At 46.1% G+C, this 12,694-nt stretch overlaps 1 protein-coding gene across 4 annotated transcripts in view; it reads left to right on the forward strand.

The window, feature by feature from the left end:
• The first annotated feature begins 762 nt into the window (after positions 1 to 762).
• The window catches only part of osa (trithorax group protein osa), a 199,449-nt gene continuing 187,517 nt past the window's right edge, over positions 763 to 12,694 (forward strand). For 3 of the 4 annotated variants that reach the window (XM_084587837.1, XM_084587829.1, XM_084587843.1), the window contains exon 1: positions 764 to 2,460. In XM_084587837.1, the coding sequence (XP_084443963.1) occupies positions 1,579 to 2,460 (882 nt within the window). In that variant the 5' untranslated portion in view covers positions 764 to 1,578. Of the gene's footprint in view, positions 2,461 to 12,694 lie in introns of all 4 variants that reach the window. The other variant, XM_084587821.1, reaches the window with a different exon arrangement.

Consider the following 12,694-nt stretch of genomic DNA (forward strand, 5'->3'; position numbering starts at 1 on the left):
ACATCGCGAAAGTTGTTGACGTGCACGTTGTCGTAATTTTCATTCATTTTCACATACAGCAGAGTCAGACCGTGGACTGCCATCATGAAAAAACGCAACTTGTCTCCCATTCTGTAAAAGCTCAGCAAAAACACCGACTTGGCAACCTCGCGGTACTAACTACACGAAACGCACGCCGTGTTCTTGTTATTCAGCGAGACCAGCCACGTAAAACCAGGATTATATAAAAGGATGAGACTCGAATAAGGAAGCGAGAAGCAGTGCGCCCACAGATCCTTGCGTTTCGAAAGGTTTGAACCCTACCGCGCGCGCCAATCGAAACAAGAATCAGAGCGGATTGCGTCCATTTATATTTTGCTTCTTCGCGATGACAGTTAAGAGCGCCGTAGCGGAGAGAAAAAAGAAGGTAGCGCTCAATTCTCCTCGCTCACAAAACAACGAAAAAGAGAAGGAATGAAAAAAAAAAAAAAAAAAGCACAATTGAAGCGCGTGACAGCATAGTGCCTTCAGGGGCTAGAAGGAAAGCAGACGCGCAATCACGAGGGCACCGGCGCAGCCGTCGGCGAATACCACGCCTCCCCTGGCGATAAACGATTTAGCGGGAAAAACAACTTGAGATGCAGATCGGCCAGTGCGATTCATGTGTGCGTGGATTTCGCCGGCACAAGGCTTTCCGACGTATTGACCGAGAGCGCCCGATCGTTGCGTGGACGGTGGCGCCGCCTGTGTTTGGCCCGCAGCGGCGGCAGGTCACACCGTCGCCTCCTGAGTGACGCGTTTCCTGGCATTACACCACTTCGGGGCCAACCAGTGCCAAAAGGCAGAGTTGTCCCGCCTGTGATCGTGACGCAAAATGTTTGGATTTGACATGTTTGACCACTGACAGCAAGCGAAAATTTGTCCAGAAACGGCAGAATGGAGAAAAAAGTTCACAAAAAGAGCCACCGTCGGCAGTATTCTTACATGAGTCACTGCGCGATGTTGTCGCGAGTGTGTTGGTGCGTTAAACGGCACGGAGAGCACTGAGGCATCCGAAGACCTAATCTACAGCTCAGGAGGCATTTTTAGAACATTTACGGCTTTTTTTCCGGCCTGAAATGCATTTTATATCGCGCTAGCGAGTGAAAATACCAGACCGCAGCGCCTCCCGCGAGGTGTTCCTTCCGCGGCCGCGGTTAATTGCAAAAAAGTAGTCCCTCGCGTCGAAAATTTATGTCGGTTGCGGTTCGGCGCGGTGAAGTGTGGCACTCGGACCAACTATTTGAAGTGGATTATTGGATCAAGTGGACAACGACGGTGATCGGCGACTCCGTGAGGGCAAGACGAGTGTGCGGAGGGATTCCGTTATCCTTACTTTCCTTCTCACAGATGTTCCCGCTTTCGAAGTGGCCAGAATAATAGTGTGCGTGCGGTTGATAAGGCCATGCCCGTGTAGCATCGTTTCGCGGCTTTGCTGGCCAACACACGTGGTGACTGTGAACATCATCGAGGTCCGAGATGCGCGGCGGACCTCCGGGAAGCCGGATTACGTGCGCCGCGTGAGGATGCGTCCGTTCAGGGTGTGGGCTTAGTGGCAGTATGGCAGCGCCAGCGCAGAGCCTGCTGAATTGTGAACAAAAAACGGCAGACAGCGCGGAGCTGCCTCCTCCCGGATCCGGCGGAGGACTCAAGAATGGTGCTTCGGGCGAAGAGCTCAGTGCGGACGAAATTCCGGCCGGCGTGATGGTGAACAACCGTGTGAAATCGCCGAGCAGCGCCAGCGGACACATCGGCCGAGAACTGACAATGGATAACTTCCAAGATGGAGGTACCCACCAGCTGAACGCTAGGCCTAGCGCTGTCGCCGGCGATCCGGCCGCTTTTGCCGATCGACAGCGACTAGGTTCCGACTTCCGAGCCTACAATCCGAACCTTCGGGATTCGGTGATGGCTGGCGAGGAGTTTCGGAACTCTCCGGACAGCATGAATCATGTTCCGGTGCCCGGTTACGGTACGGGGTACGCAGACCGGGGAGGCTACATGGCTAGCCAACATGGCGGCCCCAATCTACCTGGGAACGCCAACGACCCGGCTCAGAGCAAACTTTACCAGCATTACAACCAGCAGCACATGCGGCCAGGCTACCCGCAGAGCCCGCGGGCTGCTATGGGTCCCATGGGAGGGCCGCAGAGGCCCGGCTCCATGATGCCCTGCTATCCGCCGAGCGCCAACGGCGGTGGCGGCGGGGCGCCTCCGCAGCGGTTCCTTTCGGGACCGACCCTCAACCAGCAAGGTGGACCCACGCCTACGCTCAACCAACTGCTGCAGTCCCCAAACCCGCTGCACCGTTATCAGAACAGCTACGGCGAGTACAACTCAATGCACAAGGGCATGGCGGACGTGGGGCAGCAATACTCTCCCTGGGCCGGCTCGCGCGGCTCCTATCCGCAGCAGATCTCTGCGCCCATGTACCGGCCGCCGGTAAGTAGTGCTACTGCTGTTGGCAGTGCAGCCTCGCTTTGTACGTCCTGTAGTGTCTGCGGACCGCGCGAACGATGCTGAGGCAGTGCAGCGTCCTGCGAGCCCCGCGCGAACGCAGGCGCGATCGGTTCACTCACGTTTGGTTACCGATCGTAGGACCAATGTTCTGGGAATGCTTTCAGCGTGTGTTGTCTCCTGACGCAGTTCGCAGCGAGGCCTACGTCCTCTTCGTTGTCGCCACGTGTTTCCCCTTGGCACCACACTGTCCGATCGTCTTGAGTCGCTGCGTCCGCGTCTTCATTCCATTGCGCACGTGTCGCGTGCTTCGCGCGGCCCTATGGCAAGCATGCTCGTCCCTGCGTGACAGGCGCGCGTCCACGCAGTTTCTCGGCACACTGGATACGTGCAGATCACTTCTCACGCACTATCCGAAACTGAGGTTTCGGTTTTCATTTCATGGGGATCTGTCGTCGCGAAATCGTGTGTGCTTGCTGGAGTCCTGATATGTCGCGCCGCGTTGTAAACAAACGTCTATGGTAGTCACGAAATGATGGAAGTAATTAGCGATGATTTCATAAAACTGTCGCCTTTAAAACGTTTAATACGAGCGCTGGTGTGTGTGTGCCATTTCATGTTTTGCAAATATCTCGTATTTCCACGGAAATGATGATTCGCGTGTGCATTTAAGCGTCTGCTCCCAGCTGAGATGTTATTTCCTGAAACTGCATTCGAGATACTAATCGATGATGGAAAGATGACTGGTTTTGTAGAATTGGGAATGTTTCATAATTTGAGTGGTCAGTGATGTAACTGGTACGGAACCTGTTCGTTTAGTGCTTGTTTTCTTAACAACCTCATTCCCATGTTGGCATTTGAGTGGGCAGTTATGTTTATTGTTTATGCACAACTCATTTCCATTTAACTTCTGAACGAAAACTGTCATTCTCGCCTTGCGTGGTTAAACAGCACTTTTGTTGGCATCAATTCTAGCTTTCAGCATGGCTACCACATCCAATTATATTACCTACTTTGTAAACAAGAGCACCAAAATTTACGTGGGCATCTTGCGTGTGGAAGACAGACTTCACATTTTGAGAGGCGCTACTGTCTGGGTCGACGAGAGGGTCAGAATTTTCAGGAGCACAAGGAAAGGCTTTTTCAAAGCGATCCTGGCGGCAAGGGTCACATTTTGATGGAGGCAAAACGCAAAATTTTCTAATGTGCATTGCGAAGTCAAGTGCACATCAAAAGTACTTGTGGTGGTTGGAATTGGTCAGGCCATCAACTACTGCTCCAAAAGCCATACTCGCAGTATTAGGACATTAAATCTTGATGCCAACCTAGCTTTCTGCACATCCGCTATGAGCCTTAGTATAGTCTAGATATGTTAGCACATCTGTCGCTGGAATGGCCGGAATGTATACCTCCATGCTGGTACGTCTCCGATGTGCTGAATCTATCCAGTAAAATCCATCTTCTGGCTTGGGAACTACATTTTACCTTGCTATTAACTTTTTGTATGCTATGTAAGCTGCTTGTGGATCAAGAGGGACTCCATGAAAGCCTGCATATAATAGTGGCAGGTATGCTCAGCCATGCCAAGAATAATACGGAACCACGCTTAGTCTAACCTCTTCGCAGTTTGCCTAGTGAATATTAAACAGTGTATTCAATAACTGCAATTAAAATCTCTCATGCATTGCTTAGTGAATATTAAAAAAGTATATTCAATAACTGCAATTAAAACCTCTCATGCATTGCTTAGTGAGTATTAAAAAGTTAAATAGTTATGGTAGCAAGTACAAACAAAACAAATGCACCCATATCCTCTATACAGAGATAGGAAAGGGCTGTAATGCTAAAGCGTGATGTGTAATATTCCGTACGTTACTGTACCTAGAGCTGAAGCCTAGTAACATCATCGATAATATATTGACTAGTAGCAGAGTGAACTGCTTCTTTGTCTCTGTATTCGTTATGGCACATATACATGTTTTGTACCAATCTCATAGCAGCTGTGATGGCTCATTTGGAAGGGCGCTCAGCTACTGGGCAGGAGTATTCGGGTGCAGTACTGCTGCGGCTGCCACGTTTCAATGGAGGCGAAGCTCCGAAGGTGCTTGCGTGCTATGCGATCTCAGCAAACGTAAGGGAAACTTCGGTCTTTAAACCATAGCCCTCCAATACAGTGTGCCTCAGCTTATGTGCCATTTTGGGACGGTAAACACCACAATTTACATTAAGATCTTTGGGGACCTAGAAACGTGGCAGAAAAGCTGGGCGTCCTGCTAAACCGCTTATTACCAACCAGACCCCACATATACCATGGAATCTAGCGTCTGTGGTCAAAAGATTGCCTTCATGATTTTAGATGCAAGTTGCCATCATCACCCTTGTTCTGCTTCCGTGTCCTGAATTGATCGATGCTGTGCAGTCTGTGCTTGGCATGGTAACTTCCCACTTCTTGTTGAAAACAAATTAAGATAATTTAGAATTTGATTCCGGGAGTGCGGCATAAGATTGCTGTCATGAAAAGTCGCTAATTTATGGTCACAAGTTGTTTTCCTAACAAGGAACATTAAACGAACACTCGAGGCAGTCATTTTTCCCAGTAATGACTGATTCTTCTTCTGGTTATTTACGACTGCGTTAAAATTTTTTCTGGAAGCAAAAGATGCATTTATATTTATGGCTGAGAAAATTAAATTTGATGCAGAAATCTTGGCACTCAATTCACACATCAAAAAGGACTGGTTGCCAGTTTTGAAGTGGATGGCGCTATATAATAGCCTCTGGGCACCCACATACCGTGCGATTTCAGTGCATGTTGAAGAATCCCAGGTGGTTCAAATATTCGGAGCCCTCCACTGTGGCATCAGTGACCTCGTAGCTCGTCGCTTGGGGACATTAAACCGTAAAAAACGAAACCATACCTCTGTGATCAGTGTCGAGAAGCCAGTGTTAACATGTCGCAGTTTAATTGCAAACTCGGCAGGGTTTTTTTTTTTCTTTTTTTGCGTTTTCTTGCATATCAGAGCTCATTTCGGGGTGAGATCGGTCTCTCTGACTGGAATGTGCCACTCTGTTGGCTCAGGCTGCTTTCGATTTGACTTTGCTGACCCTTTAGGGCGGTGTGCAAAATGCTAGCTGTGCTTTGTCTAGCAATTTTGTTGTGAAAGTGAACTGGAGCTTTCTGCTCTTAGCTCTTTTGTAATTGTCACTGTGCGTAGTTAGCTGTGAAAACAGAATACGATCACCTTGCGGATCTCAGCTAGGCATTTCCAATATGACTGTCGCAGAGATCTTGAGTCAATAGAGATCGCACTATGTGTAAGTTCAGCGCATGTACACAGCCAACACATGTTGCCGAGCCTGATCGTGCTAGACATCAAGCTAGTATCTGGAGTGCAGTGAGATGCTTCATTTTTAGAGAGAGCTGCTACCAACATGCTCGCAAAATACTCATGTCAATATGAACAATGCTGTTCCATAAAGAATATAAAATTTTAGAATAGCTTTTTGCTTTGTTCAGTGCAGCCTAATTTTATAAATAAGAGTGAGTTTGCGGGCTAGTTGGTTATGCATATTTAAGGAACAGCGCAAAGGACGGGACACAGAGACACAAGAAAGCACAAACACAAGGCGCTGTGTTTGTGCTTTCTTGTGTCTCTGTGTCCCGTCCTTTGCGCTGTTCCTTAAACATAAATAAAAATAATTTTATAAATTGTGTGGGATTGCAGGTACCAAATTTTTGGTTACGTTTTCTCTTCGTTACAGTGATGTGTGAGATTAGTAATATTATACATGTATCGCAGCATAGTGTTTTGTTGGCAGCTGCTAAATAATTTACAGCTGAATCTATTCTCTCACCTCTTCATGTTTCAACTGCATCATAATGGTGGCTATTGCATCAAAGGTCAGCATAGGTCATGTGAGGCATGAGAACAAGTAATACAATGAGCTGCTTTGTCGTTTTCACTCAACAACTCAACCGCCAGCCTGCCTCAAGAGCTCCGATCACAACTAACGAAGAAGCAGCAATTACATCGCTCTTTTTTTCACCCCTCACATGACCTATGCTGACCTTTGACGTCGTAGTCACTGCTCGGCTGTCGAAACCAAACAGATGAGGTAGTGATGCATGTGCAGCAATGCCTTACACACCATCACAAAGAAGAAAACATGCAACTGAAATGTGGTGTCCGTTCTCCTTTTACCACTGCCAATACACAGTGTGCCTGTCTTTGCAGAAGTCAGCAAGCATGCTTAGCAAATGGCGCACATGCATGGGACTGCAGGGTTCTGCACATTTAAAGTGACGGGCAACATTAAAGGGACCCTGAGGGAAAATGATGTCAGGTTAGACTGAGAGGTTAGCATAGCTTGATAGCAAATGTAATTTTTTACTGAAAACATGCTTTTATGACCCAGAAAATTGCATTAAACCAAATAACCGTTGTACTACAATTGGCAGATTCTCACAGGTGCCATCAGTAATGTAGGTAAGAGAGCTCTGAAGGAACCCAATTCCACTGCCCCAAAGGGCTACTGTTTTCCAAATACCAGGACAGCAGAGCGGTAGGAATAGTCAAGAATGTGAATTCTCATATTAAAGACAGCAGTAAGCAGAATATTGGAAAGGAAGGAATTCTAGATGCAAGCATGAGCACTGAATCTTTCTACACGTGGTAGGTGCATGCAACAAGTTGAGAACCACAAGCTGTCATTGGCATTCACGCTCTCTGTTGTGCTTGCTATGCAGCCGGTGAAGTGGTTCCACTCTTCAGCCCTTTGAATTGGCTACTTTGAGCAGACTGTGGGTGTAATGCAATTGTATATTACTCTAGTGTCACTGCATTTTTTTTTTTTTTAGTGGGCACTCGTGCAGAATGCATGCATATCATCAACATGCAAAGCTCGATGCAAGCATGTGGTTTTCCCTGTGTTTTTGCACAGTGAAGAGACGGATATGTTTTGAGATATGCTGAACGTCGGAAGTATCACATGCACGCAGCATCACCTTTTGTTTACGTTATTAAAAACATTTCCTTGTGCAGGTCATTTACACATGCAGCACACAGAATATTCAGTCAGTTGATGCATGTTCTTTAAATTATGCGTGCATCCTCTGCGGACAGCTATAGCTGGGAGGCAGCAGACTACAGCTGTGTGCAATGTACCTTGATTCCTTTCCGCTTACAAACTACAGGAAGCTATTCACCACCGTAGCAGCTGTAATGATGAATGTATAGTGCACCGTTTGATGAGCAAAGAGTTTCTTTTTCACTCGGATGAGATGTTGAATGAAATATGTCGGGTATGACTGCTGCTCATATGCTTTCGAACATGCCTCAACGTTTCTGAGCACACTTCATGACAGCGCACAATGCGCCGAAGGCCAGATATAAGTGTTATTATTGTCGAATGCATAAACTTGATTAGGAGCTTGTTTTGCAGTCTTCGGTAAACTCAATCACTTCATGTAGTTCCTTTCGTACTGACAAAGCCTATTTCTACCGCACAGCATGCACATCGCAAGAAGACACGGATGCACATGATGCAGTGGATACAGTGAACAGCTGCCTTTTGTTTGGGGTGCGGGTCATAATGAAGCATCAGGGACTGTGGCCTGCCGATGTGACAGCAGACTTCATTGTTTAGATCATCGTGGCTCCTGATTGGTTGGATTACAGACATAATTTCACCATGGTCCATTTTTCATGGGTGCTTCGCAGGTGAAAGAATTCCAGGACATTCATTGGCGTGTATCTTAGCAAACACAGCCATCTTTCTGGCAGTAAAAATGCTCTTATTCTTCCTTAGTTTGATGTTTCCCTTCAGTGAGCTTGTGTTGCAGAAAGGCTGACATCATGGAGAAGTCTCACTTGGCCAATAGAGTAATGATGCCGGAGCCACATGACCTCGTGAGGGAATTTCAAGCAACATACAACGGTTACATTAAACATGACATCATGCATGGAATGAAAGTGATTAAACATGGCATGTATTGCAAATTAAATGCAGTCACATGTCTCGAATGATTTAACTTTACAAAATAATTGATTTCTTCCTCTGGCAACTTAACGGACCCCAGCTGCTGCCGCACCCATACTCACCCATATGTGCTCCTGAATTTATTGCAATGTAACCTGTCATAGTAGTGGTTCAACTGTCATAGCTGCGTCATACGTAGAATTCTTGATGTCAAATGTTTCTGGCTACATACACTGATTAAAATTTCCCTGCTTTAGCTCTGAAACTTGCCTACTTATAGTACCATTTACTGTGCCATCGAGCACGCTCTTGAGCCAGGGTATGAGTGTTGAGATTAGAAGTGTCTATATGACATCAGTATAATAGCTCATTTGGCTGTTTTGAATTAGATGCACTGAAAATTGATTCATGGTACGGAGTGTGATATTGACACCTATACACCACTATCGCAATGCTGTAGCATTGTGTACAAAATATGCCTTGGAGGCTTTGTTTTTCTATTTGTGTGTTCAGTGAAAATAATCGAGGTTGGTTTGCTTCCAAGAGCTCTGTTATTGGAACAGGCTGCACTTCATTAAGTTTGGTTAAAGAGGAAAAAAGTATGGCTCAAAACTCCTGCTCATCAAAGAAGCTCGAGGCTTGGGTTTTCTGCTAGAAATGCTGTGCATCGATTTTTTTGGGGAACAGCATGGTTGAAATAGCTAGTTATCCTGCGAATTTGGCTAGGTCTTGATGTCTGAACAAGGCTCACCGTTATTCACTAAACCTTGTGGAAAATAATGCTGCATAAAGCAGTGGATCCGAAAGCATCTGTCGTCACACGTTTGGCTTTTGCAAGCATGGTCATATTTATTCTTTCAAGAAAGGTGTCTGGAGTTGGGACAACATTTAGCCGAGGAATCCTGCTGCAGCATCTCTTAATCCTGTAGTTGATCCACGCTCGGCTGAACCGGCTGAAAATATTCATTCAGTAGTTATGCCACGTTCGGAGCCTTCACTGGAGTAGCTTGGTGTGACAGTCTGTGCTGTTGTTTGGTGTGGTTATTTGGAGCAGGCTCACACGCCAAAACTTGTCCATGTCTACCAATGTTTAGCAATGTGATGGACGTGCATTAAATGCTTGAATAGTCAGTTTGGCTGTGCCTATTTCTTTTCCTTTCAGTCTTTATCCCAAGCTAATGAGTTGCATACTGGTCACAAGCATTGTCCATTGTGCTGAAAGTACTAACTGAGGCTTCCTTTCCAAGCTGTGTGACGTGTTCATTGATGCAGACTATGCAAGTTGAGTCTCCTTCAAGCATGCAGCATGCATGGTGGGCGTAAGGTCCCATGCCGTACAGTTGAAGTTGCGACAAGGGGTGAGCACCAGATTGGGCTAGTTGATTCATACTTGATTCACACGATTGTGGTACACGGACACTGGAGGTCCCTAGAAAACATACTTAAATGGGGCCAGCGCTGTGGTTCGACTTTCAGAATCATCCTGGGTGTTTTGAACCTGGAGCCATTGTGGGCAAACATTTTCTGCAGTTATCTTGGCAGGCACGACCGTCTATGCATCCTTTAGGGCTGCAAACCACAGGGAAAGTTGCTATTGTGCGCAGAATAAATGTGACTGACAACTCAAGAAACTTTGAGCTGACATCTTCCTTGTGTTATTCCATCTTGACATCTTCCTTCTGCTTTCTGTTCCACTGCTTATTCACATTTCAATGCAGTTAAAGGAAAAGCAAATATTTTAAGCATCCTTCAATTTTATTTTTGATTCCTGATTTGCATTCTCGATATCCATAATGGATGAATGAGTTTATTTTCACTTCTTGGCTTGTTACAGTGGATCGAATTAATGAATTTATGTGGTTTTCGGCTGTGAAGCAGGTGAAGTGCAGGAGTTTTGTTTGTTCAAAGAGTGAATGTGTCGACAGTACACTTTCATGAGTTACTTCGAGCACGCAATAGTTAGGTGTGTATACCGTGATGATTTTGTCTCGCATACATGGCTCTTTTTGATGCTGTTAATTACTGTTGCCCTGATTAATCTATTTATCTGTGCCCCTGAATCCACAAGGGAAGTATAGATGACCATTAACATCATGGTTACATGTGGTACACCCTTTGATTTTGCCAGCGTCATCTAAATTGAAGTGTGTCGATGCTGCCTATATGTAGCAAACCTGAAGCATAGGGCTCAATTCGCTGGGCGCTACGAGCGGTGTCCATTGTGGAAGGTTTCGCTGGTAGCAGTACCCACTAGTGACAAGTGCATGGCTTTCTGCTTTGCAAGTGAGCTCTGGCCTTTGGTAGACTGCATGGAACTCGCTGAGCTGGCATGCTCAGGTGTAGCAGTCTCATTATCGGCATGAGCTGCAGGTGCAGGGAAGGATGGCATCCCATGTTAGCTGCCTGTCACTGTGGCTGCTACCGCACAAAGCCCGTATGGGAAAAAAGTGGATGTGAAACAACGGTGAATGTGTTGGAAATGAAGCTGTGTTGCATGTCTTGTACTCATGGTGCTGCCTGGCATTGATCGGGAGTTTGGTGGTGGATTTGGTATGCCAAAGTGCACTCAGAAAAGCTTTTGAGTGAGTATTCAAATAATGCCCCTGTCACACTGTAAGATTTATTGTTGTTTGATTCGAATGTTATGCGGTTTCTTTCCGTGCTACACGTTCACATGTCTTTGCAAGTGACGTCAATTCAGTTATTATCACTACAAAAAATACTGTAGTTAAGGAACATCAGTGCATATAAAACACATTTTAAATCATTGTGTAGCACTTCAATGTAGAATAATAGTTTTCTTTTGAGATTATGGGTGTCAACTATTGTTTCTGGCCATGCTGCAGCACTTAAGCCACCAAAATACAAGTGAAGTGTTTTAAAGTTGCCCACAAAATTGATAAATGTATATGCCGGACAAGACAGAGCACGGAGATGCATGAGATGAGGGTGCTGCCGGCCAGCGCTAGGAAATCGTCTCTGGGTTGCACACATCTTCACTAGAGACAGTCTTGTACGACAGCTCGTGCCTTGTCTTGAAATGAAGTAGCCACCCAAATGAAAATCTCGATTCCCAAAGATGCTGCTGTGTCATCTGCTTTCTCATGAACAACTGTCCTGATGGCGTTCACTCCCACCACTCTTGCATGTTTAAACCCTTCAGAAGGATTTCTTCTGTCTTGCTATGCTGTGCGCGCCCCTTGTTTCCTTCACACTGGTGCCAAAGACTTTGATATTGTTTTGAATTTCCTTACTCTTGCCGATGATCATGTTCAGCATCAAAACAGGCGAACCAATTTCCTGTGCTTAGTCCACAAGTTTCTTTTGCGGATGTTCATCCTCTTTCGTAAAGCTTTTCTTTCAGGGTTAACGCTTTGGGCTTTTGGGACATGGTCGAATGTGTCACCAAAGAGAAAGAACACATGCAAAAGCGTATGCAGAACACACAAAACAACCGGAACTGACTAAAAGACACGATTCCGATGTAAGTACCATGCAGGAACGTTGTGTGGAGCAGACAGTCAGAGGCAAATGAAAATAAAAGGCATTAGAGCGGCATCCTTGCATGGGACCCGGTTAAAGCCCGGCCAGCTAAAATCCCCAAAGATCTAGGGACTTTACAGCTGACTAGAAACAAACCGAACGGGCAACATTTCGCTTCGGTAGTTTCAATTTCTTGATACTGGACATTTGCTTTCGGGACCGTTCGTCCGGGAATAGGACCTCTAGATCGAGCGAGCCGGATAAGCAGAGCGCGGCAATTTTTGTTGTCAGAAGTAAGGGACATATTAATGATTTTTTTTTTATGCATGGTGCTGCTGGGAATCATCATCATCATCAGCCTGACTATACCTGCTGGGAATGTGCATTATTAACACAAGATGCTTAGTGCTGGTCATGCTCGCCCTCACAGGCAGCAGGTATGACTTCACTGTACCTTGATCGGCTGGCATTTCTGCACCCTTTGACCCTTTTACAGCCGCATACTGCGTCCCGGCCGCACCGATCTTCCCAAGCCCGCCTTTCATGCACCCGCATGCCTGCTGGTGGTCCGATGCACTGCAGCGTGTAAAATGTGCAAGAGAATTTGTAATAAACCCGGGTAATAAGTTAGGCATGCATAAATTACTCAAGGGCGAAAGTTGCATGAACTAATATGGTATCTATCAGTTGTACCAAATATTGATAAATTGATCATGAATATTACTGCTACTGCGGCTGCTATCACCTCCCGCTAGGA

The sequence above is a fragment of the Amblyomma maculatum genome, chromosome 1 (genome assembly GCF_055883805.1).
Source record: "Amblyomma maculatum isolate TAMU_Amacu chromosome 1, ASM5588380v1, whole genome shotgun sequence".
Lineage (NCBI taxonomy): Eukaryota > Metazoa > Arthropoda > Arachnida > Ixodida > Ixodidae > Amblyomma > Amblyomma maculatum.